This window comes from Silurus meridionalis, chromosome 29 (genome assembly GCF_014805685.1).
Source record: "Silurus meridionalis isolate SWU-2019-XX chromosome 29, ASM1480568v1, whole genome shotgun sequence".
Taxonomy (NCBI): Eukaryota; Metazoa; Chordata; class Actinopteri; order Siluriformes; family Siluridae; genus Silurus; species Silurus meridionalis.
The window spans coordinates 2969990-2995727 of NC_060912.1; the positions used below are offsets into that span (position 1 = coordinate 2969990).

At 39.3% G+C, this 25738-nt stretch overlaps 2 protein-coding genes across 3 annotated transcripts; one reads left to right on the forward strand and one right to left on the reverse strand.

The window, feature by feature from the left end:
• Nucleotides 1-477: 477 nt before the first annotated feature.
• Nucleotides 478-20803, forward strand: abcf1 (ATP-binding cassette, sub-family F (GCN20), member 1). Of its 2 annotated transcripts, XM_046844335.1 has the most exons (27): nucleotides 480-678; nucleotides 1025-1071; nucleotides 1218-1295; nucleotides 1992-2115; nucleotides 2225-2262; nucleotides 4143-4250; nucleotides 4475-4525; nucleotides 4828-4926; nucleotides 5226-5288; nucleotides 5375-5446; nucleotides 5540-5635; nucleotides 5718-5840; nucleotides 6371-6471; nucleotides 7051-7136; nucleotides 7223-7362; nucleotides 7936-8084; nucleotides 8492-8575; nucleotides 15075-15199; nucleotides 15996-16108; nucleotides 16217-16388; nucleotides 16633-16707; nucleotides 16809-16879; nucleotides 18033-18065; nucleotides 18732-18900; nucleotides 18988-19052; nucleotides 19169-19241; nucleotides 20147-20803. In XM_046844335.1, the coding sequence occupies exons 1-27, from the start codon at nucleotides 621-623 to the stop codon at nucleotides 20311-20313; spliced, it is 2580 nt and encodes an 859-aa protein (XP_046700291.1). In that variant the 5' UTR covers nucleotides 480-620; the 3' UTR covers nucleotides 20314-20803. The 2 variants fall into 2 exon arrangements, with proteins under 2 accessions (XP_046700292.1, XP_046700291.1); XM_046844336.1 differs by lacking the exon at nucleotides 4475-4525 and having other exon boundaries at nucleotides 478-678.
• On the reverse strand, nucleotides 20802-25007 carry mrps18b (mitochondrial ribosomal protein S18B). Its single transcript, XM_046844340.1, has 7 exons — nucleotides 24888-25007; nucleotides 24539-24701; nucleotides 24358-24455; nucleotides 23120-23188; nucleotides 22960-23026; nucleotides 22816-22875; nucleotides 20802-21909 (listed from the first exon to the last, which is right to left on the reverse strand). Exons 1-7 carry the CDS (start codon nucleotides 24966-24968, stop codon nucleotides 21713-21715), a joined length of 735 nt encoding a protein of 244 aa, XP_046700296.1. The 5' UTR covers nucleotides 24969-25007; the 3' UTR covers nucleotides 20802-21712.
• Between the last annotated feature and the right edge of the window lie 731 nt (nucleotides 25008-25738).

The following is a 25738-nucleotide window of genomic DNA, read 5'->3' on the forward strand; positions in this document are numbered from 1 at the left end:
ACAACCTAAAGCTCCCAATGCCCCAAAGTCGGCAGTACCTAGAGCTCCCAATGCCCCAAAGCCGGCAGTACCTAAAGCTCCTAATGCCCCAAAGTCGGCACTACCTAAAGCTCCTAATGCCCAAAAGCCGGCAGTACCTAGAGCTCCCAATGCCCCAAAGCCGGCAGTACCTAAAGTGCCCAATGCCCCAAAGCCGGCAGTACCTAAAGTGCCCAATGCCCCAAAGCCGGCAGTACCTAAAGCTTCCAATGCCCCAGATTTGGCCCTACCTAAATCTTCAATCTCCAGTTATACCTAAATCTCTTAATGCCCTAAAGTCCGCCATAGCAATGTCTATAAATGCTTCAAAGTCAGCCATACATAAAACTCCCAATGCCCCAAAGTCGGCACTACCTAAATCTCCCAACGCCCCAGTCACCAATATCTAAATCTGCAGTTTCCCCACCCAGCCTGTGGTGGCGCTGTGGTTTTCCGAACTACCGGCTTTTGAAATTCTGTGGTGCTGTGATGTAAGGAGTAGGGACGTGTAGGCCTCGTGTGCTCGCTTCTGTCCTGCACAGCAATCTCCGCATCAAATTCACCACCGTTTTTGCTTTGGATTAACACAAAAATTAGAGAAAATGCCGAAGAAATCGAAAGAAGTGGCGGAATGGGAGGGAGACGATGAACCGCAGACTGGTTAGAGCCTGAAACCAGACAGCACATGATCAGGAATCAGAGATTAGCCACCGTTACATATGATAACTAGCACAGTTATAACCTCATCCAGATGTTTGTTAGATGTTTCTTTATGACAAATACATCTGGTTTTATATTTTGGAGAGTGGAGTTTATAAATAGGATGATGGCTGATGATAAACAGTCGATCATGTGGTGTAAACAGAAGTGCTAGAAAGCACTTTAGTATGAGCTTCACCACCATGATCACCATCATCCTGATCATCATTTACATTAGATTCGATTAATCATTGCTCAGATATTTCTAATTTCATCTTCCTTTTTTTTTTCTCCTCCTCCCTTTTAGAAAAAGTTGTCAAGAAAGGAAAGAAGGACAAGAAGGGGAAGAAGAGTGTGAGTGGAGTACATGAGCTTTACATTTTGACACCTTTTTATATCAAATATATTTGTATGACATCACGTTATACACTTTAACGTAATATGTGATGTAGTTGTAAAGAACATGTCCACCTCTGATTTCTCCCTCTGTTTTCCTATAGTTCTTTGATGAGCTGTCCTCGGAGAGCAAGGCTGAGAAGATGGAGGAGCCGGTAGTGAAAGAGACCCAAGGAAAGCAGGTACGATCTCAAAATTTCATCAAACCACAGAAATATTTCATTTCTCCATGATGATCGGTGCGAAACTGAGGTTCGCTCACTGCAAGATGTTCGAGAAGAAACTCAAGGAAAGTGTTGCACCATTTAGTTTTGGATTTCACCGAGAAAAAAAACAAACTCAAATCCAAGTGTTAGTTCAGTATGTAAAGGGGATGTGAGAAAAGTTACTCGTGTTCAGAGTCGCCTTGAGTTTGTGATCAACATTTGAACAGTTTACATTTTTTTAAAACAACTAAAAATGGAATAAAACATTAAATTGATTGAATAAAATGTAATAAAATGAATTGAATTCAAACTTATATCCCTATAAAACAAACAAAAAAACCCCTGCAATGATGCACACGTCCGGCGTTTAAAACCGTCCGTGTGGAAACGTAGCAAAAGTTCAGTTTGGTGTCCTGATGATTAACGTAATTAAAAAACACCGTAATTACTTTAGAACATTTACAAGAAGGTTTTGTTTTCATGCTCTCTGTTAGTTTAAGGTACATTCAGAACAGATAAAAATGTGCGATTAAGTTGCGATTAATCACGAGTTATTTAGTCGCAATTATGCGATTAATCGTGATTAAATATTTCAATTGATTGACGTGTATATCCATATACATACATACATACATACGTGTATTAATATAGTTTGCTCTGTATGTACATTAGCCTCAAAAGAAAAAAAAGGACCGGCGGAAAGGGAAAGCCGGAGACGTGGAGGATGAGGACGAAGACGTCATGCAGAGACTGAAGAAACTGTCCGTCCAGCCCAGTGACGAGGAAGAGGACGAGGGTAATGTCAAGAAACCCTACCAGAGATCTTAACTGCTAAAACACATTTTTGTAATTAAAACCCGTGTTCTAATTTGTTCTGATGAACCTGCTGTACACTTTGCTTACAGTAATCGAGGCTCCTGTGAAAGGTGGAAAGAAAAACAAGGTGAGACGGCCGATCCATTCTGACACGCGTTTGCATGTTGTAACAATCAGTTTTACTCAAAATCTATTCATAGAACAAGTGTTTTAGGGGAGTCGTCGTATACGAATGTAGTTCTGGAACAAATAGATTTTATTTGGATTGAAAGCTCCTCATATGTAGGACACCAGGAAGCATCTGTGAAGATTGTTGGAGGAGTTCAGAGTAAAGAATTAAAACATAATTGGGGTCAACAATGAAAAGCAAATTACTTTAACTATCCGATACTGTATTATTATTATTATTATTATTATTATTATTATTATTCTTTTGTTTGGATGTGTTTTATTCCATTATTCCATCTCTGGTATGTTGCATTCATTCATTTTATTGATTCGCAATACAAAAATCGGAATTACGACGCATCAGTTCTTTAATATTGAAGCCGAAAATGGAAGAAACGGCTTTTTATTGTTTCTGAGCACAAAAAAGAGAAAATGAAATACAAATTTTTTATTTATTTCATTATACAAAGTGTAGTAATTAGAGTCACACAAGGAGACCAGATAGGATCAATGACCTATTTTTGCAAAACTTTTCCAATCTAACATCTCATTTGAGGGCCGTCCGGGGCTGTTCAAGGGCTGTTTGGGGCTTTTCGAGATTGTCTGGGGCTGTTTGAGGGCCCGTCTGGGGCTGTTTGAGGGCCCGTCTGGGGCTGTTTGAGGGCCCGTCCGGGGCTGTTTGAGGGCCCGTCCTGGGCTGTTTGAGGGCCCGTCCTGGGCTGTTTGAGGGCCCGTCTGGGGCTGTTTGAGGGCCCGTCTGGGGCTGTTTGAGGGCCCGTCTGGGACTGTTTGAGGGCCCGTCCTGGGCTGTTTGAGGGCCTGTCTGGGACTGTTGAGGGCCGTCCTGGGCTGTTTGAGGGCCGTTTGAGTCTGTTTGAGACTGTTTGGGGCTGTTTGGGGCTGTTTGAGACTGTTTGGGGCTGTTTGAGGCTGTACACTGCTTAATGAGATTGTTTGGGGCTGTTCGGGGAAAGTTTGGTGCTGTCTGGTTGGTGCTGTCTGTTTTCTGAGAATGTTTGGGGCTGTTTAAAGCTATTCGGGGCTGTTGAAGATTGTGAGAGGTTGTTAGGGGCTGTATGAGACTGTTCAGAGCTGTTCTAAACTGTTCGGCACTGTTGAAGACTCTTAGGGACTGTATGAAGCCGTTCGGAGCTGTTAAAGGCAATTCTGTGTTGTTCCGAGGAAGTTTGGTGCTGTCCACTTTATCAAACTTTTCGGGTTTAAGGATATTCTGGACTGTTCGGCGCTGTTCTAGAATGTTCTATTCTGTTCAGTGCTGTTCTGGACCGTTCGACGCTGTATGAGGTTGTTCGGGGCTCTTCAAGGCTGTTCGTGGCTGCTATGGGCTGTTCTGCAATGGGAGTGAAGTTCTTTTGTGTGCGCAGAATAACACTGTAAGAAGTGTTCCATTTCCTGTCGTTCTCTTGCTGCTTTTGCAAACCACATACTGATTCCATATGAATTTTAAAGTAAAGCCAGAAAGTTGGATGAAGCCACTGATGGTAAATTTTTTTCAAAACCAACAATGATTTTATGCAATATGTATTTTCAAAAGCAAAAAAATTAATGAACGTACATGGACCTATTCCTCTTATACTACACCAAATGACTGCATAAAAAAATTCAAATATGTAATAAAATAGTTCAAATATTACAGCATGGCTACATGGTTCCTTTGACTTGGACAGAGCAGAGACCAGACTGTCCCAGAAATATCACTTTGTTTAAAGCAGTGTTTTGTGTGTGTGTGTGTGTGTGTGTGTGTGTGTGTGTGTGTGTGTGTGTGTGTGTGTCTGCATGCTTATGCTCTAGTTTGATAAACATATATCTTGCTTTTAGGGTGGCAACATATTCGCTGCTCTGAGCCAGGGTCAGAGTGATGAGGAGGATGAAGAGGAGGATGCAGACGACGACGACGAAAAACCGAAAAATAAGAACAACTCGACGGTGAGAGTATTTCAGCCAGTATTGCTTTAGTATTCAGTATTACATGATTACCTCAGGAGAAGAAAGACGGAGGAATCAGAAGAATTCCTGTAATCCAGTATTCAATCCCGAGTTTTTCCGCAGAATTCCATGCATCCGTTTACCTTCACTCTCAGCAGGACCTGGGAATCGTTCTTGTTCTTGTATCTAATACGTGCCAAAATATGTGTATGTATGTAATTCAGGAAGTTTCCAGAGCAAAGAAATCCGATAAGGCTAAGACGAAGAAGTCCAAGGTGGGTACATGGGATTGTTTTATTCATCTCAATTTTTTTATTTAAATTTATTCCTAACCATTTAATGTTGTTAGAAAACATCAATGCATATATACCAAGTACTAACAACTTTTTCCATAACCATCTTTCTATCGTTTTTTTTTTTTGTTTGTTTTTTTCCCTGGTGCCGTCACTCCCGGGAAACTATATTCACGGTTATTCAAAAGGTCACAGATTTTGGATTTAAGATGTCCTATGGAAAAAAAAACAACAAAGGTCATGTTCGGTGTTTTATTGTTTTTTTTTGTTCTCTGTTTTCTCAGGCGTCTGACGATGAACCCGACAAGGAGCTGGAGGAAAAGGATGAGAATGAGAAAAAGGGGGTGAAGAAGAACAAGAAAGCAGGCACCAAGGTGTCGAAGGTGCGTTTTTATGTATTTATTCAATTATTTTGACACATAGAATTCACATTTTTCGACACATATAATTCACATTTTTTGGTTTGTTTGAACGGAAATCTTTTTTTTTTTTTTTTCTTCCCCCCCCCCCCCATCACCCTAAAAAATGGTAATGAAATACTTAAAGATGAAAAACGTCAATTCAATGTCCATTAAGCACATTTCGCTCGACCTTGTAACCCTTTTGAGAAACGCGTTTTTATTCTAATAATAAAATGTACTCAAGTCAATCTGATGTCACCCGAACGAATGAATGTTTGCAGGCGGAGGACGAGGAAAAAGAGGAAAAGACTTCGAAAGCTGCTGTAAAGAAAGAGCAACCGAAGGTGAGAGCGATTTATTGCGTATCGAAAAGAATCAACGTGTTCATGCGACGTGAGCTAAACGTTCTAACCAAACTCTCACCCTTTAGAAGGGGAAACCCGCTCGCCAGGCGCCAAGCGAGGACGAAGAAGAGGATGAAGATGATAACGACACCATGAGGGTATCTTCACTACCTGATTACATTTATTGCTATCATTTTTTTTTTTTAATTACATAATTTATGTGTAAGTTTTTTTTTTATTATTCGCGATAGAGCGCAGAGGACGTGCTGGCTGCAGAAGCAAGCAAAGAGCAGGAAGACCCCTATGCCAACATGAGCAAAAAGGAGAAGAAGAAGAAAAAGAAGCAGGTACGTGGTTCGAAAATAGAACGGATTAATTCAGAGTTGGCACGTGAATATTCGACGTAACCGCGCCGATGTTGCCTCACAGCTGGAGTACGAGCGGCAGGTGGCGAGCGTCCGGGCTCAGAACGCCACAGAGGGAGATTTCTCCGTCTCCCAGGCTGAGATGTCTTCACGCCAAGCCATGCTGGAGAACGCCTCCGATATCAAGGTAATGCAGAAAAATCGTAATCGAGCTCAGGGTTCAAATCTAGGTCCTGTCCTGATCCTGCACACAGGGTTCCTATGAGCTTTGGGAAAAGTATGAAAAATTATTTTCCATGGAGTTTTAAAAATATTTTGCCATACTATTGCCCTATTTGTTTTTTTTTTTATTAATACACTACATTGGCAAAAGTTTGCGGACACCAATTAATAAGTATTGTGCTTTTTGAGCATCGTGTTCTACATTCAGAACCAATCTGCTCCAATCTTTCCTCCACCAGAGGTTATTAGAACAGCAAACTGTGACTAAATGTGCTATTGGATGTTCAGAAAGCACATAATCTTACAGTCAGTCTACAAATCTGTGCCTCTACAGACTGTCTGTCTTTCTATCTATCTATCTATCTATCTATCTATCTATCTATCTATCTATCTATCTATCTATCTATAAATGAATGTAAAATAAAATGGAGGTTTATTAAAGTTGAGACGTCGGTTGTCAGTCCTGACATTCCAGCTTGTTCTGTTGCACCACAGCTGGAGAGGTTCAGCATCTCGGCTCACGGGAAGGAGCTGTTTGTGAACGCCGATCTTCTCATTGTAGCCGGTCGCCGTTATGGTCTGGTTGGACCAAATGGGTTCGTAGATGGCGTTCTTTTTTTATTTATTTTCTTAAATGAATTTGTTTGATGATAAAAAATGACTTGTGGAAAAATGAAATCAATGCAAGTTCTTTCATTTCTGCCCTCTGATTTCTGATACAAGAATATCTGAATGCAAGATGGCGCCGCCCTAGTGGTAGCCTGTTGTTGCAGCAGCTCCTGTTTACTACTTTATTTGAACTATATATATATATATATATATATATATATATATATATATATATATATATATATATATATATATATATATATATATATATATATATATATATATATATATATATATATATATATATATATATATATATATATATATATATATATATATATATATATATATACATATACGTATATATATATATATATATATATATATATATATATATATATATATATATATATATATACATATATATATATATATATATATATATATATATATATATATATATATATATGTGTGTGTGTGTGTGTGTGTGTGTGTGTGTGTGTGTGTATGTATGTACTGTGTTTGTACTTTATTTGTACTCTATCGGATTTTATCTTATCCAATAGGAAAGGCAAGACCACGTTACTGAAGCACATTTCCAACAGAGCTCTCAGCATTCCTCCCAACATTGATGTGCTGCTCTGCGAACAAGGTATAGAAATCTTTTTTTTTTTTTCTTTTCCCCATAATCCAATTTTTTTCCCATTATTACACTAAATAGCTGTTTTGTATCTTCAGAGGTGGTCGCCGATGACACTCCGGCCGTCCAGGCTGTGCTGAAGGCGGACACGAGGCGTCTGAAGTTGCTGGATGAGGAGAAGAAGCTCCAGGCTTTGCTTGAGAAGGGCGAGGACAGTGTCTCAGAGAGACTAGAGAAAGTCAGAGGCTGTTTTTATTCTTTCTTTCTCGTTGTTTCAAGCGGGTTTAGTTTTGAATGTACCGCACAGAAACCGACAGTGCTATGTTTTGTCAGTGATCACAGTTTTTTTTACAACCACATACAGAACCTGTGTAATTTTAGAAGCACCTAGTCTGGGCGAGGTGGTAGCTTAGTGGTTAAGGCATTGAACTTTGGATCTGAAGGTCTTGAGTTTAAATCCCAGCCACACCAATCTCCCACTCCCAGGCCCCTAAACAAGGCTCTTAGCCCAATAGCTGCTCAGTTGTATGAACGAGATAAATAAAACATGCAAAATAAATGTTAATGTAGACTTTAATGGTTTTTGCATGTTTTTTTGCATTTGGCACATGCTTTTATCCAGCAAGACTCACATTTATCTCGTTTATACAACTAAGCAGCTGTTTATTTATATTCATATATTGTTCATTTCACATTATTTATGCATTTGTTCATTATTTTTTTTCAAATCCATCATATATCATAGTCTTAACAACCCATGCATAAGATCGCTGTGGCTGTGTTGACACTGTCCTCTCATCATCTTCCCCAGGTGTATGAGGAGTTGAGGGCGATCGGAGCCGCGGCAGCAGAGGCGAAGGCCCGCAGGATCCTGGCTGGTTTAGGCTTTACGTCGGAAATGCAAAACAGACCCACGAAGAAGTTTTCAGGTGGCTGGAGAATGAGAGTATCACTCGCCAGGTACGCAAATTACCTGACTCTGTACAGGTATCAGGACGCCTGACGTTTCCAGCCGTCTGGGGTTCTTTTACAAGCTGTTAGCATAAAAAATGTCTGGATGTGCTAACATGAAATTCTCCATTCATTTCACAATTAGGAGACCCAAAAATCTTTCCTATGCACAAGAAGATATGGTTTACATGGGGTGGAGGGGAAGTTAAAGCTGAATAAGCACAAATCTGCCACAAAATCTATTGGAATATCTTCCCCTTGATAGTGGACAGGAAATTAGGACTAAATGTGCGATGGGATATTCGAAAAGATACACATACCAGTCTTATGGCCAGGTCTCCACAAACAAGTCCATATAGTGTATAAAATCAAGCTGTATATCAAATGATGACGATTTTCTCGCTTTCGTTTTACAGAGCTCTGTTTATGGAGCCCACTCTGCTCATGCTGGACGAGCCGACGAACCACCTCGACCTCAACGCCGTCATCTGGCTTAACAAGTAATGTCTCGCTGCAGCTCTGTACAAACTTTACAGCTGTTCCTTACAAGCATAGGTTAAAACTTATTTCACCTCCGGATGCTAAAACAGGCAAATTAGCACTTTAACCACTAATAGCGGTTGTTTAAGGTCATGCAAAGTGATGCCGACTGACACCCAAACTTATGTTTTAACAATTCAGTAGTACGCTTTTAAAATTCATTTAAAATATACCTGAAGTAAGTACTTTATTACAGGGGTATTCTGCAGGGTCTTAAAAAGTCACTGTTTTGAGTCTTAAATTGCTCATTTCAAACGGGTCTTAATTTTTTAACGATGTCCTTATTAACACCAACTCTAATGCCCAAATCGCTCCTGCAGCACTTTGTTTTTGTTTGTTAGTTTCCTTAAAGTCCATATTTAATTCGCTGTCAAGTCAAGTCAAGTCAAGTCAAGTTTATTTGTATAGCGCTTTTCACAACAGACATTGTCTCAAAGCAGCTTTACACAAATCAACAGTGATGGTGAATGGTGTGCATTTGTCCCTGATGAGCAAGCCGTGGCGACTGTGGCAAGGAAAAACTCCCTTAGATGTTATGAGGAAGAAACCTTGAGAGGAACCAGACTCAAAGGGAACCCATCCTCATCTGGGTGACATCAAGAGTTTGATCATAAATCTTTCAACAATACAGAACACTGGAGAGTGGGAACTAACATGACTGGAGTATAAGATTATAAGTAATGTTCTTTCTGCAGTCTTAAACAGTCTATATGGTTAGTAGCTCGAGTTTTATAAGCTCAGCATTTGTGATCACCACAGATCCAGCATCAGCTTCTCCATGCCAGAGCCTTTAAACACTCCAGGAGGTCCAATGTCAAAACTCCACACATGTAGCGGGATCCAAATGGCACTGGTACGTCTCTAGATGGTTCAGGATGTTTGTGAGTTCGGCATCTACTTCTTTAAAGGTCCGTAATCATCACGAGGTGGGAGGTGACTGGAGCTGGAGCAACCTCAGGATGCCTCGGGATGGGGAGAGAAAGAGAAGCAGTGGAGAGGAATTAGCGTAGCTGCTGTTCATGATATTAACAGCACAAGTTGATAATGTGCATGTGATCAGATGTTCTGGAGCACAAGGTTATGATGTGATGTGTGTTATGTGTAGGCTTTGCTAAAAGATACGTTTTTAATCTACACTTAAACTGGGAGAGTGTGTCTGAGCCCCGAACACCGTCAGGAAGACTATTCCAGAGTTTAGGAGCTAAATGTGAAAATGCTCTACCACCTTTAGTGGACTTTGCTATTCTAGGAACTACTAGAAGCCCAGAGTTTTGAGATCTCAGGAGCGTGGCGGATTGTAGCGTGTTAAAAGACTGGATAGATACACGGAGCCAAACCATTTAGTGCTTTATAAGTGAGAAGTAATAGTTTGTAGTCTATTCGAAACTTAACAGGAAGCCAATGTAGGGACGATAAGATCGGGGTTATGTGATCATATTTTTTGACCTTGTAAGAACTCTGGCTGCTGCATTCTGGACTAACTGAAGCTTGTTTATTAATGAAGCAGGACATCCACCTAGTAACGCATTACAGTAGTCTATTCTGGAGGTCATAAGCATGGACGAGCTTCTCTGCATCGGATATAGACAACATATTTCTTAGCTTAGAAATATTTCTAAGGTGAAAGAAGGCTGTTTTGTAACCTGATTGATGTGATTTTTGAAAGACAAGTCGCTGTCTAAAATAACACCCAGGTCTTTTACCGTTGAACTAGTGGTTACAGAACATCCGTCTAAATGCAGGTTGAGATGCTGGAGCGTCTGTATACCAGTTTTGGGCCGATGAGCAAAATCTCAGTCTTATCAGAATTTAAAAGTAGAAAGTTATGGGTCATCCAATCTCTTAGTTCCTTAACACACTCAGTCATCCGGGTTAATTGAGCTGTATCGCCTGGTTTAGATGAAATATATAGCTGAGTATCATCAGCATAACAATGGAAGCTAATTCCATGCCTTCTAATAATATTTCCTAACGGAAGCATGTATATTGTGAAGAGCAGGGGTCCTAGAACTGAACCTTGCACGCCATAATTTACTTGCATTAGCCTGGATAGCTCTCCATTCAAATCTACGAAATGGTAACGATCGGACAGGTAGGATTTAAACCAGCTTAATGCCTGTCCCTGAATGCCGATGTAATTTTGTAAGCGATCTAGGAGGAGATCATGGTCTATAGTGTCGAATGCAGCACTAAGATCTAGTAAAACCAACAGCGAGATGAAGCCTTGGTCTGAAGCTAAAAACAGGTCATTAGTTATTTTAACTAGAGCAGTTTCTGTGCTATGATGGGGCCTAAAACCTGACTGAAATTCTTCAAAGATATTGTTCTCTTGCAGGTAGGAACATAACTGTGCAGCGACAATCTTTTCTAAAATCTTAGACATAAATGGGAGATTTGAAATTGGTCTGTAATTTGATAACGTGTTTGGATCCAGATTAGGTTTTTAATGAGGGGCTTAATAACTGCTAACTTGAGGGATTTAGGGACGTGACCTAAAGATAGTGAGGAGTTAATAATATTTAGAAGAGGCTCACCAGTTGTATATAACACTTCCTTCAGTAATTTAGTAGGAATTGGATCTAACTGACATGTTGTCGATTTAGCTTTGGCAATAACATTATACAGCTCTTCCTGTCCTATACATGTAAAACAGTGGAGTTGTGGAGTTGAAGGTAACACTGTCTCAGGAGATGCTGTAAGAGGTTGAACTGCCACAATTGTTTTTCTAATGTTATCTATTTTTTCAGTGAAGAAAATCATAAAGTCCTCACTACTAAACTGTGATGGAACACAATTTTCAGAGCCCTGATTTGTAGTTAGTTTAGCTACTGTACTGAAAAGGAACCTGGGATTGTTTTTGTTGTTTTCTATAAGTTTGCTCAGGTGTTCAGCTCTAGCAGCTTTTAGCGCCGTCTGTAGCTGAGCATACTGTCTTTATCTGTGATTCTAAATACCTCCAATTTAGTTTTCCTCCATTTTCTCTCCAGATTACGTGCTGTTCTCTTGAGGGCATGTGTATGACTATTATACCAAGATGCAGGTGCTTGGTCTCTAACCTTTTTTAACCGGATAGGGGCAACGGTGTCTAATGTGCTAGTGAGGATAAGGTCTATGTTCTTAGTTATCTCATCAAGATTAATAGTAGTTATGGGTTTAGTGAGAAATTGAGATAAATCAGGCAGGTTATTTATGAATCTGTCCTTAGTGGTTGGAACAATAGTCCTACCAGGTCGATAACGTGGTGCAACACGGCTAATCTGCTCTACCGGTAGTGTGTACAGTATGAGGTAATGGTCTGTGATGTCATCACTCTGAGGTAAAATATCTATATCAGTGACGTCTGCTCCGTGGGATATTATTAAGTCTAGTGTGTGGTTAAAGCGATGAGTTGGTCTGGTGACGTTTTGTTTAACCCCAAAAGAGTTTAATAAGTCAACAAATGATAATCCTAGAGCATCGTTTACATCATCTACATGAATATTAAAATCTCCTACAAGCAGCACTTTATCAAAATTGATCAAGAGATCTGATAGAAAACAAGCAAACTCTTGAAGAAAATCAGCGAGGGTCCTGGGGGTCTGTACACGGTGACCAGAGCGAGTTTACTATGTATGTCTGAAAGTACAACTTTAAGAACGAGCACTTCAAATGATTTAAAGCTGAATCCTAACATCTGACTAACATTAAGAGAAGCAGTATAAATGGTTCCTACACCCCCACGACCAGTCTGACGGGCTCATGCTTATAAACATATCCTGACGGTGTCGACTCGTTTAGACCCATATAATCACCTGGTTTAATCCAGGTCTCAGTGAGACAGAGTGCATCGAGATTATTCTCTGTGATCATCTCATTTATAATCAGTGCTTTGGGTGCAAGTGATCTAATGTTTAAAAGACCAAACTTTAAAACTTTTTGGTGTTTGTTTATCTGGCATTTTCAGTTTTAACTTCAATGAGATTGTTTCTGGATCTTGTGTATTTACTTCTTGGTTTTGCTACGAGGATAGATACGGTTTCTATAAACTGGGCTGTGTGTGAACTTGTAACTATTTGGTCTGTTGTATGCGTGTTCTCATTGTCGAAGATTTCCTGATGTCTTACCAGTCAGATGGTGTGAAGTATCCTAGAGATGTTATCTGATAGCACTGCTGCTCCAACTCTGCTGGGGTGCAGGCCATCAGGGCGGAAGAACCTAGGACGCTCCCAGAAACAGTTCCAGTTATTAACAAAGAGAAGTTTATGTTCTCGACACCATGACTGTAACCATTCATTTAGAGCTAAAAGTCTACTAAACTTCTCAGCCCCTCGCTGGTAAGTGGGAAGAGGTCCTGACACTATGATCCTCGTTGTGGGTGATGTGCTGCGTACCGTCTCCACCAGGATCCTGAAATCCCTCTTTAATACCTCCGTTTGTCTCAGCCTGGTGTCGTTCGTTCCGGCATGAAGAACAACCGCTCCAGTTCTCCTTCAGGACCGCGGGTACCTGCGCAGCGACATCAAGAACACGAGCACCAGGAAAACAGCGAGTGTGCACCTTACCTTTAGCTCGGTAGCGCGGACATGCCGGACGATGGAATCTCCGAGAATCACAGTGTCGCGTTCCGTCTCGCGGAGAGGGGCGAAGCGGTTCTCGGTCGAGATCTCGAAGGCCTGTAGTGGTGGCGGGGGAGACGTCCTCGACCGGGGCTTTGCTTGTCTCTTCCGCTGCTGCCGCATCCAGGGTCCATGTTGCACCTTTGCCGGAGTTGTAGGTGCGCTGGGTCTGGGCAGAGAAACACGCGGAGTTGAGGTGCTGGGGCGTTAGGTTCAACCCGGAATTTACCTGGGACGAGTGCGCGTCCGCCCGGGATGTTTCCAGCGCCGCTTTCCGCTCTCGCAGCCGGGCATGCTTTTCATGCAGCTCGCGAATCTGTTTCTCCAAAACCTCCATCTCCAACGCCACCGTTTGCAAATCGAACGAGTCCTCACCTGTGCTCAAAGTCAGACACACAGCCGGCATAGTGCTTATAATCACGAACAGATTTCGGATACACAAATAAGATAAAGTGAGAGAAGATATAGTGGTAGTCGAGTTTAACTGACTACAGGCACAAGTCAGGAAGACAAACAATTTAGGATTATTAAAAGAGAAAAACACAAACAAACGAATATAAACACGAATACAAACACGGAACTCGCGGCAAACAAGTCAAACACAGGAAGCTACGTCACCGGAAGTTTTCCCAGTGAACAATGAAAAACAAACAGTGGAACATTGTCGCTGTGTTACAACTACTTATGAAACCAACATGCAAATCAGCTTTCTGTTACTGAATCTTTCTCGGATTGTACCACAGATATTTTTCTGTATTTGGGAAATGCAAATTTGGCGATACTCGACGTAAAAAAAAAAAAAGGAATTTGTGGCTCGGTTAAGGCAGGTTGCTAACAACGTATTTGAGTGTGTGTTTCTGATGTCGTGATACAAGTTCCTGTATTCGGAACACCTACACCCTTGCACTCAAGTCACGATTCCAATCGTGTGGCGGCAACGCTAAACATAAAATCATGCAGACGCAGGGCTTTAGTTAACGTTCATATTAATCTTTAGAAATGAATGGAAAATGGTTAGAGTCCCTCAGCCTCCTAGGTTGGTATGCTTTTCATTCTGCAATGCTTTTCTGCTCACCTCAGTTGTAAAGAGTGCTCACTCGAGGTAATATACCCTTCCTGTCAGCTTCAAGTCTGGCCATTATCTCTAAAACAATATTCCTGCCCACACTGGCTGAGGTTTATTATGTATAATACACAAAATTAACAGTATCTCAGTTTTTACGTCACGGTTACATTTAAATTTCAGTGCAGTTGAGGGAAAAAGTGCAAAACATCAAATTGCTTGTCATTTTTTTATTATTATTATTGTCATTTACTATTATTATTAACAATTGTAAAAATAAATAAAAAAAATGCCTGCTTGGTTTAAATAAAAAATTATATATAAAAACTAAAATGGAATAAATCCAATAAATGCAATACACTTTTTTTTTATTATATTGATTAAATTTAGTAATTGATTAATTTGGCACAAAATAAATTGATTACATAAATTAAAAAATGTAATTAGTTTCCATTTTGTTAGATGTTTTTTTTTTTTAAACATTTAATTTAAATTTAAAGATATGTTGCACTTATCTTTACTTAGCTCCACTTATTTCAGCATACTTTAACAAATATCTGCATTTAAGAAACGATATTTATTTATTCATTCATAAATGAATTGCTGCCTTTTATTTTTAATTTTTTTAGTTTTGCGTTCGATACACATGTGCACCTGTTTGGTACGAATACATGTACCCTTACACCCCTATTATCCATCTTACCTTTAACTGGAATAACAGAATTATAGAACTGAGAAGCATCCGTAAATTATCAGCTCTCCATCAAACTCATATCCTTTCCTTTTTCTTTTCTTCTTAAGCTACCTACAAAGCTGGAAAAAGACCCTCCTGATTGTATCTCATGACCAGAGCTTCTTAGACGAAGTCTGTACAGATATCATTCACTTGGACAACCAGAAACTGTATTACTACAGGGGCAACTACTGTGAGTATGGGTGTAATAGCCAACGATACAATACATTAAAGATACAAACGAAGCAGCTACCGATGTGCTACGATTTCAAATTGATTCAACACTATGCAAAACGATGCAACAGGAAAAATGATGCTCTGCAATTCAATATGGTACAGATTTTATTTCATTGGTTCAGACAGATGGCAAATCATAAACGTTCTTAAGCGCCTTCTAACGCATGGCCCCTGTCACAAACAGGCCTTTGTAGTGCAAAAAGATGAAATAAAACCAGACGTTCTTTTCCTGTTTTGTCTCCAGGAAGATGCAGCTCTACCTCTGCCATGTTAATCTGAATTCTATGTGACTTTCAGGACACGCCTCGGTTTCCGTAGTGTCGCGATACGTCATGTTCACGTAGCAGCAGTGATGCAGACAAAACATGCTCAAGAAATGCTCATAATCTAAATATTGGCCATAAATTATTGGTCACTTTGTAAATAATAAAAGTTTAGCACATCTACTAAGGACGTTGTTGTGCAAAAAGTTTCGAAACTAGCTCCGTTTACAAGAAAGCACTTTATCTATTTTCACACACTATCACCTTCAAAATAGCCAGTTGCACAGCTGTACGAGGTCTTTTGGATAACTGACTTGTGATGGTCGGTGCCTCCTGTGACTGTGTGTGCAGCGTCGTGCTGCTATCTGTTGGTGTGTTACAAAACTGGTCTCGAACGTTTTTGATACCACCTCATAATTTGTCATTAGGACTAAGTGTGTGTGCTATTATTTTTTGGTGCAAGTCTGAAATCTAAAACTTGTTTCGTAGTGACCTTCAAGAAGATGTATGTGCAGAAGCAGAAGGAGCTCCTGAAGCAGTATGAGAAACAAGAGAAGAAACTAAAAGACCTAAAAGCTGGAGGCAAATCCACTAAACAAGCTGTGAGGAGATTTTTATTTTATTTTATTCTTTACTTTATTGAAATCACTTAATATTTATACTGTGTATATCCTTTGTGGCCGCCCTCATTTTATTTCATTTCTTCACAGGAGAAACAAACAAAGGAAGCCCTGACTAGGAAACAGCAGAAAGGCAAGAAAAAGGGACAGGAAGAGGAAAGCCATGAGGTTCAGGAGCTCCTGAAAAGACCTAAAGAATACACCGTGAAGTTCACGTTTCCAAACCCGCCTCCACTTTCTCCACCCATTCTCGGGCTCTACAGTGAGTACATCTCTGGAAACCGCAAACGAATGCATTGTTCGAGATTCTTCTGCATGAATGCAAAAGAAATAGTCATCGAGTAGTCATGTGTATATAAAGACTTTATTTCCTTTAAAAAAAGAAAAAATCTTTCATTAGAATGAATAACAGCTTTATACACTTTCAGCACCTGGACAGCTCTCCAAATGTATATTTGATTATAGATTTTTGTAGGAAAGTCTTTTTTTCTATCCCCCATTCTCAGGTGTGGACTTTGCCTACACGGGTCAGAAGCCTCTGTTCAGAAATATTGACTTTGGTATCGATATGGAGTCTCGAAGTAAGTCACGATAAAACTGAGTAAATAAATCCCCATTGCAATCGCTGTTTTTCGGTTGCTTCCATGTGATTGACGTCATTGTGAATTTTTGCCCCCTGTAGTTTGTATAGTTGGACCAAACGGCGTTGGAAAGAGTACACTCCTACTCATGCTGACCGGGAAATTAACTCCTGTAAGTGTGTCTCAATAAGTTCTTCTTCTGTGGCCTAGTTTTCACGCTAGCAATTAGGGACGGCTCAATACCATAACTTTGTTACGATACCTCAGTATCGATATTAAACCGTTACAAATTAGTTACAAATAACCAGCCTCAAAAGATAAGTGAATTAAACACAATTTAATTTAAATAATAAAGAAAAATAGATTGAAATATTAATATCTTTGTATCAAACTTTAACAAAAAACCCACAAGGAACATGGGTTACATTTTGATGTAACTAAAGGTAATTCAATGAAATGTATTAAAATATTATCTTTTTAGCGCAAACACAAAATGTCTCCAAAAAAACCTACCAGGAACATTTTGACTATGAAGGGCAAAAAAAAAGCAACTGAAATAACAATTCATTTAACGTTTTCGCAGCAATTTCAGAAGCACTGCCACCTACATGTGAATTTCGGGAACAGCAGTATATGAAATACAGAATTATCGGGGTTTTTATATATATATATATATATATATATATATATATATATATATATATATATATATATATATATATAATATACTGTTTATATACCGTTATTTTCCAGTACAGTTATACCATGTATCCCTACTAGCTATGGAAGTAGTATCACTGACATACACTAAACTTTCTTTCGGCTTCTCCTGTTAGGGGTCGCCACAGAGGATCCTCCGCATGTCACTGACATACAGTATATGGGCAATACTTTTGTGGGCACTTGAGCATAAGATTTTTGAACATCCCATTCCACATTTGGTGTCCATTTACTGTTATAATAACCTTCGCTTGTCTTGGAAGATGATCTAGACATTTGAGGAGATTTGTTCAAATTTAGCCAAAAGGGTGTTCATAAATTCAGGTAGTGGAGGTGGTAAAGAGGCATGGGGTGCACTCTGGGTTCCAATTCGTCCCAAAGGCGTTTCGTAGGGTTTGAGCTCTATAGTGGGCCGCTATCATGCTGGAACAGGTTTGATTCTTCGGGTATAAGGGGAAATGCAGTGTTACTGCATTTAAAGACAATTATACAAATGTGTGCCTCCAAGTTTGTACTAATGGCTCGGGGAAGAACCACATATGGCTGGAAAAGTCAGTTGTCCAAATACCTACCAATGGTAAATGACAAATCTATGTATATTTCAGACTAAAGGTGAGATGAGGATGAATCACCGCTTGGTAAGTAAAAACTCCTCCTACAGCACTGTTTAATGATCTTTTCTCCTTGGTCAGAAAGTTGGTAGTAATGCGCTAGTTCTAAAACGTGATCAGTTCCATAGTAATGCCTAGTTCACGTGGACTTGTACGCTGAATACTGCATATAATATAAGACTTTTAGTAACCGGATTATGGGAAAAAATGTGTTCATGGATATGCTGTAGTATAAGAGAGGACAATTCCTTCATGCGCTTTGCATTGAAACAACTGAAAACAAAAACATGACTCCTGTTTATAGCTGCTATGACAAGTGATACCAGGAACAGTCTTATTTCTTGGACGTTACATAACATTTAATATAATAATATGGATTCTATGCGTGTATGCAAATTGGTGATCTTTGAAAAATTTGTATAAAAACCCAGTAATCCGTAGTGTTTTCGTTCATTTAGAATAGTTTTTATGCTCGGAAGCTGGGTTCAGAGCGCAGCGTCGACCATGACACGGCGCCCCTGGAGCACTGAGGGCTAAGGGCCTTGCTCAAGGGCCCAAAAGTGGCCGCTTTGGCGATACCAATGCTTGAACCCCCCCCTACCTTTCGAACAGTAACCCCAACACCTTAACCACTGAGCAACATTGAATTTCATAACATTAAATCTGTCCTATGGATGTGTTTGATACGCATAGAAAGTGGGCTTCTTCAACCAGCAGTATGCTGATCAGCTGAACATGGAGGAAGCTCCCACAGAGTATCTGCAAAGGAATTTCAATCTGCCTTACCAGGACAGCAGGAAGTGTCTCGGCCGATTCGGTCTAGAGAGCCACGCACATACTATCCAGATTTCCAAACTCTCTGGTGAGTTTTTTTTATTGGTCTTTTCATTGTTTTGTGTTTAATATCCTCAAACCATTTTTTTTTATTGATTTTTCCATAAATTATCAGGTGGCCAGAAAGCAAGAGTTGTGTTTGCAGAGCTTTCCTGTCGCCAACCAGACGTCCTGATTTTGGTGAGTGGACATTGGTTAAAAGTAAAAAAAAAAATAAATAAATAAAAAAAAAAAATAATAAAAAACATCTACGGTTTCTTTTCATGCTCATTTAATTTATTGTTTTTCATTTAAAGGATGAGCCCACCAACAACCTGGACATCGAGTCGATTGATGCCTTATCAGAAGCCATCAACGAATACAAAGGAGGTATGTTTTCAGCACCATCTCAACGAATAAACCATTTAATCACATCCCGTTACACATTTCTTCCCCATTTGCCATTTTAATAACCTCCACACCTCTGGAAAGATGTTCCACTAGATTTTGGAGCTCATTCAGGTAGTTTGTACCAGTGCTCATGTCCCTTTCTTCTATATCTGCCTACCTCTGGGTGGAGTTATCTTCAATTGGAGACCACTCTGGGCAGATGGTGATGCATGAAATTAACTCAAGGATGAATTTGGACTGAAATTCATATCAACAATCTGCTACAATGGGCTCAGTTCTGCATTTCAGGACCTATCACTGAACAGCGCCTGAACATTGGTGGAACTGTAACAAATGGTCATTCGGTGTCGAGGACGGTGTTCATTTTCAGTCTTGTTCCTCTCCGGGTTTCTTTCAACCGTACATTTTTAAGGAACCAACTTAACGTTATTTTATAAATCTGCTGCTTTAAGACGATGTACATTGTCAAAAGCGCTCTACAAATGAAAATTAACTGAATAGTGAGGAGGGATGGGGTGCAGTCAGCATTTCAATTCATCCTAAAGGTGTTTAATAAGGTTATAGAGCTCTACAGCAGGGAAACGTTCACTCCAATTTATGTAAACCATATTCCCATTTACCTGCAGGTGAATTCAGGAAACCAGCAGATTTAACAATTTATCATCGATCTTACTTTGGGTAATTCATTGGCTTGAATAGGACCATGTCTCAAATCTCTATCTAATAAATCAACAGGTGGGAGGGAGCTTGTTTTTTTTTTATACCGCCTTCCTGATCGAAGGGTGTGTGGTTTTGCCTGATGTATGATTGAAAAAAATACCCAATTAAAGCCTAAAGAATTTATTAATACAAATGTATTATTTTTTTTTTTTCCCTTCCCTCAGCCGTGATCATCGTGAGCCATGACGCCCGCTTGATTACGGAGACTCAGTGTCACCTCTGGGTGGTGGAAAACCGCTCGATAATCCAGATCGACGGCGACTTCGAAGACTACAAGAGAGAAGTGCTGGAGGCTCTCGGAGAAACGCTGGTTAACAAGCAAAAAGAGTGAAAGTGCAAACCAGGGGGGTGCTTCGTTTTCCAGTGCCGTAATTTACTCGCCATGAAAAAAAAAAACTTCCAGTCTCTTCAATGAAATTTCATTACTACTTCCCTGGTGTGTGCCATCTGGTGCAGTGGATTTGATTTATGATCAAATTCAGCTTGAACGTCACCAGCGCTTAACCTGTATAGCGCGTTTTTTTCCTACACGATGCTAAAAAAGCACATTCTGAATCATCTCGCATTCGAATCCGACATTTTCACTAGGCAAGATCATGTTTATGCAAAAAAAAAAAAATATGTTCCACGTATTTTTTATGCTCACGGTGAAGTTGTTTCGCGATACTACGGCGAGATCGCATTATTAGAGATCTGCAGCTTTTATCTGCAGTTATAACCAGACTGATTTGTATGTAGTAAAATACACGAGCACCTCTGCAAAGGAACGTATGAATCAGTATTGCGCGAATACAAAAACTAAATAAATGATATTTGCAGTAGGAGATTGTACTTGTCTTTATTTTGGAAGAGTTCACAGCAACAAGCATCCAGAATTGCCCAGTTTTTAAACACAATAGAACAGCTTGGTCACATATACACTACAGCATGTTGAAATTCTTTCTTTGCACATCCCAGTTTATTAAGAAAAACTAAGCTTCCGTTATCCAGCGCCCCGGGAGCAGAAGGATTAAGGGCCTTGCTGAAGAGCCCAACAGTGGGAGGACTGGTGGTGCTGGGGCTTCGATCTTAAAATCATTAACCCAGATCTTTAACCAGGGCGTTGCCACTTCCTGTAGACACTGCTCTGACTTCATTTCTTAATCATGTCCTTTTGATCTACAGCGTGGTATAGGCTAACGGGAAGTTTTGGAATTAGGATTCGGCGCCTCTGGGGGCGTCGGCAGTTTGGAATCCCTTGTGATCAGTTATATCTTTTATAAGAATGGCGATAGTGTGAGTGCTGCTCAAAGGGAATTTCGGCGTTGTTACGAATTAGGACATCATGATGCTAATTTCGAGAAAACAGGTTTGACCTTAAAGTCCCCAGGTCGTGTTGAACGGCCCGAACACCAGAGAATATCGAGGCAGTTCGAGCTGCCATCATGATGACTGGTATTATAACATTCTACCTGGTAATATTCCCTGTGAGCAGCACTCGCACTATCGCCATTCTTCTAAAAGCCTTTACACTGAACCGCTCCATTATAGGTAACGGCAATGGGTTTGAAACAGGTAGGTTCCTAGTTCCAAAATTTCCCTGCGTCATCCTGTATTACTGGGTGTAACTATGTATACCACTATACTATATTACTGCATCCAAAATGCTGCACTGTATACGCAAACCATCTGGAATAAGTCGTAGTGATCAGGTCAACCCCCACCCAACATGGACCACTGAGGAAACATCTCTATTTCAGGTAAGGTTTGTAGAGCTTTTTCACTCGGGCCAGCTCACGTTCATCGGGCTCCACAGCACCATACCACGCGTACCAAGTTTCGCCGTGAGAGTAACCCGGTGGCACGGGGGTACGTCCCACTGCTAAATGGGAATTCGAGAAGTCCTCTCCGGAAAAGTCCACAAAAGGTAACTGGGTGGGAATCAAACCTAGAGAGAAAACCAGAGGTGTAAAAATATAACTTGCATAAAAGTTTGAGTATCTGATTTGAACATTACTTGATTATTGAACGTAGGCTCGAAGATAAAAAGAAATACGAATTTGATGGTTTTATTTCATATACACCTCAACACTGCATTAACCCTCAACACAACAGGCTCTTCAACACGCCAAAATGAAACCAAGATCAAACAAGTAACGCAATCTCTCGGAAAGGGATCTTCTAACAAAATTACAGTTTCATGTCAAAGTAGAAGAGCAATCAATATTCAATGGACAAATACAATTAAATCATTTAGATAAAGTAAAAGTAAATATTTAGAGCTGAGGGAATTGATGCTTCAGTCTCGGAGGCGATTTTTTATTTCTTTTTTCTTCTTTCAACCTCAACAAAAGCTGGTTCTCAAAGTGGAATTTATTCGAGCTGCTTTTTGGTCCGAAATGTGCGCAGGCATTTTAGTGGCACCTTAAAAAAAAAAAATGTTTTTAAGTCTCAGATTACGAGAATAAAGTCATAGAACCATGAGAATAATTAATTAATTTTATATATATATATATATATATATATATATATATATATATATATATATATATATATATATATATATATATATATACACACACACACACACACACACACAATTTATCTCAATCATCAAAACAAATTCCTTGTAAGTGAAAACACAAAAAAGCTCCTGATTCTGAGCGCTGAGCCTTAATGACCATCTACCTTTCACATGAAATGTAATAAATAACGCTCATCAATTCAAATACAGTGGAGTAAAACATCTACTGAATCAAAAATGTAATTAAGTACAGTGTAAAAGCTGCTTAAATCTGATATTCAATAAAACCAAAAAAGGTGGACAATAGAAACGAGCCAACGTGTGTCTCACCGTGGTCTCTTGCCGTCTCGATTGCAATGGCGAGTTGTTTTTGTTGCTTCCTGCATACGCCTGAAGGAAAATCAACAAATCAATAAAATGACGACTTGATTTGCACAGGAATGCAATTGTAATAAGAGGAGCGTGTGAGCTCACCGGTCCTAGTGGAATCGTACAACATGCCTGTGTGAGGGCTAATAAACTGCTGCAACAGCTTCACATTCTACAAAGACAAGGATTGAATTTGTAACCCTTTTTTTTTTTTAGTGTATAAAATCAAAAAGCAAAAATAACAACACATGTCCGATGTACAAACCTGATAGTGGATGATTATATTCTGATCCCGGCAGATTGGACAGGGGTTGCCGCAAATCTTCTCCCCTCGCTGTGGCAACATCAAAGGAAAAAATTTACACTACAAAATATTTTTAAGTCTCTATTAATAAATTGAATAAAAGGAAAGTTTTACAAAGCGTCTATAAAGAAGACACGCCTCCTTCTCTCTCTGGCACACACACGCGCACACACACACACACACTCCCAGTCGCATCTCACCCTGGGCGAACTTTATCAACCTCATCATGCTCACGAATGTAGTTCTTCAAGGCGAAGTTATAAATTATGCATATTTAAATAGATATTTGCATATTTGCATTGGTAAAAAACAAAAACACGATTTATTTATACATTAATTGATAGTAGATGCGCTTTACTTTTATTACTTAGAAAGTGACCAGTCATTTGTGACCAATATTTTCTATGTAGATCGATTTCTCCTCACTAATCTGTTGCTGCCTAAAGATGACATGTCACAATACAGATTAACATGGCAGAGGTAGAGCTGCATCTTCCTGCAGAACAGAACTTTTTCTTTAACAGAAAAGTGCTCCTCCATGGGCGTCCGATACGGCGTCTTAAATATACAATCCGGTCGCGTCAGGATTCCAACCGGAAGTTCATTAATTTGTCTTTCGTTTATAACCGGGTTGATTTGATGGAGCTTGTTATTAGCACTGGTTCCGTTCCATTTAGATCAGTCCATTTCGATTATGGGGTTTATTATTAGTTTGTGTGGAAAGTCAGTGACTAAAATTTTTGAGGGCTTAGCAGCGATATCTGCCTGTTCTTTTGCACCAAGTTATAGTTTTGTCTCTGTAGGGAGTAAACTTTACTTAGGATGCTGGAATAAACACTTTTATATGATGACTATAAATGTGTTTAAGTTGATTTTACAGATGTGTGAATTGCAAATGGACGGACCTGTGAATTGTGGATGGATGTGTAAATTGCGGATAGATGGGTGAATTTTGGATGGATGTGTGAATTTTGGATGGATGTGTAATTTGCCGATGGATGGATGGATGGATGATGTGTAAAGTGCAGATGGGTGGATGGATGGATGGATGGAGCACAACAATAAAAGTGGAAACCCCAAAGCGCAGACTCAGTAAGAAGATAATGGTGGTGAATAAGTGTAAACAGACTTTAGTGCTTCCTTAAAGCCTTTCTTTTGGTGCAACGTTACAGGAGCTCAGAGTGCATTAAAATACATACTATGCAGGTTTTCCTGGTCTTCTGGGGAGGTATTCCACCTTTATGGTTCCTTCTGTAGTCTGACCAAACAAGTCGGGATCCATAGCGTTCAATGTACTCTGAAGTGAGAAAAAAGTGAGACAAAGTTGTTCAAACTGAAAACGTACACACTGTGTTACCAAAACACCAGGTTCCTCTGTACCTTCACTTTCCAGGTATTCCCATGGGATTTCTTTGTAACGTGACTGGGACTCTAAAGCCTCAGATGCTCGAGCACCAACTCCATCACATGCCAAATGAGCAGAATTAGAAAAGTGTCTCAGGACCGGACTAACAAACAGAACTCTAACTCCATTGCGTATTGTCTGGAAAGGGGAAAAAATAAATATATATGTAAGACATTGTGTAATTGTCCCAGCTGTCAGTGTCTGTAGACTGTTTTTCACAATTGGATCTAAAAAAAAAAAAAAAACATGGATCAACATTACAACCGCTACACAAAGCTTGATTTACGTGTTGCAACCATTTTTTTTCTGTAAAAAAAGACAAACCTGAGCTCGATGAGTTCTTTGCAAAACAGTAGGAGAAACACGAGAAACCGCTCTCACGATGCTCTGCAAGGACGCCGCCATTTTGTCTTCAAACGAGCCGGAAGTTGAACACAGGAAGTAACGCGCACGCGCGCACACGGTAACGCAAATATATACAAATATATACAATAACAGTAGTAACAGTATAACTTGTTTTATTCTATGAAAAATTCTACAATAACAGTAGTAACAGTATATATATATATATATATATATATATATATATATATATATATATATATATATATATTTTTTTTTTTTTTTTCCTAAAAAAAAATTATACAATCACATCATATATATATATATATATATATATATATATATATATATATATATATATATATATATACTGTTACCAATAAAATAAACAATAAAATTAAATCATTTTTAGTTTAGTTTAATTATCGGCCTTCTGGAAAAGATGTTCATTTACTGTATATTTACTCACATTTGTTATCAGTTTTTGTATGTTTTGAATGACTAAAATAAATCAACTTTTTATTAATATTCTAATTTATTGAGATGCACCTGCATTTAATACTCAATTTGTTATTTGTTAAAACCTTTTTTTTATCTGCGACCATTCTTGCTACATCCTGTTACATTATTTCAAATAAAAATGCATATGGCACACAGTGTTATTGTGAACATCCAACAATTTGTAATGATTGTAATCATCATTTGTGTTTCAGATTTACTTGTTTTAGTAATGATCACACTTTAATCGTTGAACTGTGGGTATGCCGATTTAACAGACACAATGTAAAATATTAAAAACGCCATATTAACACTTCTCACATCTGCAGTGGTGG

What these genes read in the sequence shown, in the direction of transcription:
- abcf1 (XM_046844335.1), top strand. Translation starts at nt 621, where the DNA reads ATGCCGAAGAAATCGAAAGAAGTGGCGGAATGGGAGGGAGACGATGAA. An exon ending in AAAATAAGAACAACTCGACG is followed by an intron (nt 4,251 to 4,474) that starts GTGAGAGTATTT and finishes TATGTAATTCAG; the next exon opens with GAAGTTTCCAGAGCAAAGAA. An exon ending in TGAGGATGAATCACCGCTTG is followed by an intron (nt 18,066 to 18,731) that starts GTAAGTAAAAAC and finishes TGATACGCATAG; the next exon opens with AAAGTGGGCTTCTTCAACCA.
- mrps18b (XM_046844340.1), bottom strand. Translation starts at nt 24,968, where the DNA reads ATGGCGGCGTCCTTGCAGAGCATCGTGAGAGCGGTTTCTCGTGTTTCT. An exon ending in GGAATACCTGGAAAGTGAAG is followed by an intron (nt 24,456 to 24,538) that starts GTACAGAGGAAC and finishes TTCTCACTTCAG; the next exon opens with AGTACATTGAACGCTATGGA. An exon ending in ATATAATCATCCACTATCAG is followed by an intron (nt 23,027 to 23,119) that starts GTTTGTACATCG and finishes TTGTCTTTGTAG; the next exon opens with AATGTGAAGCTGTTGCAGCA.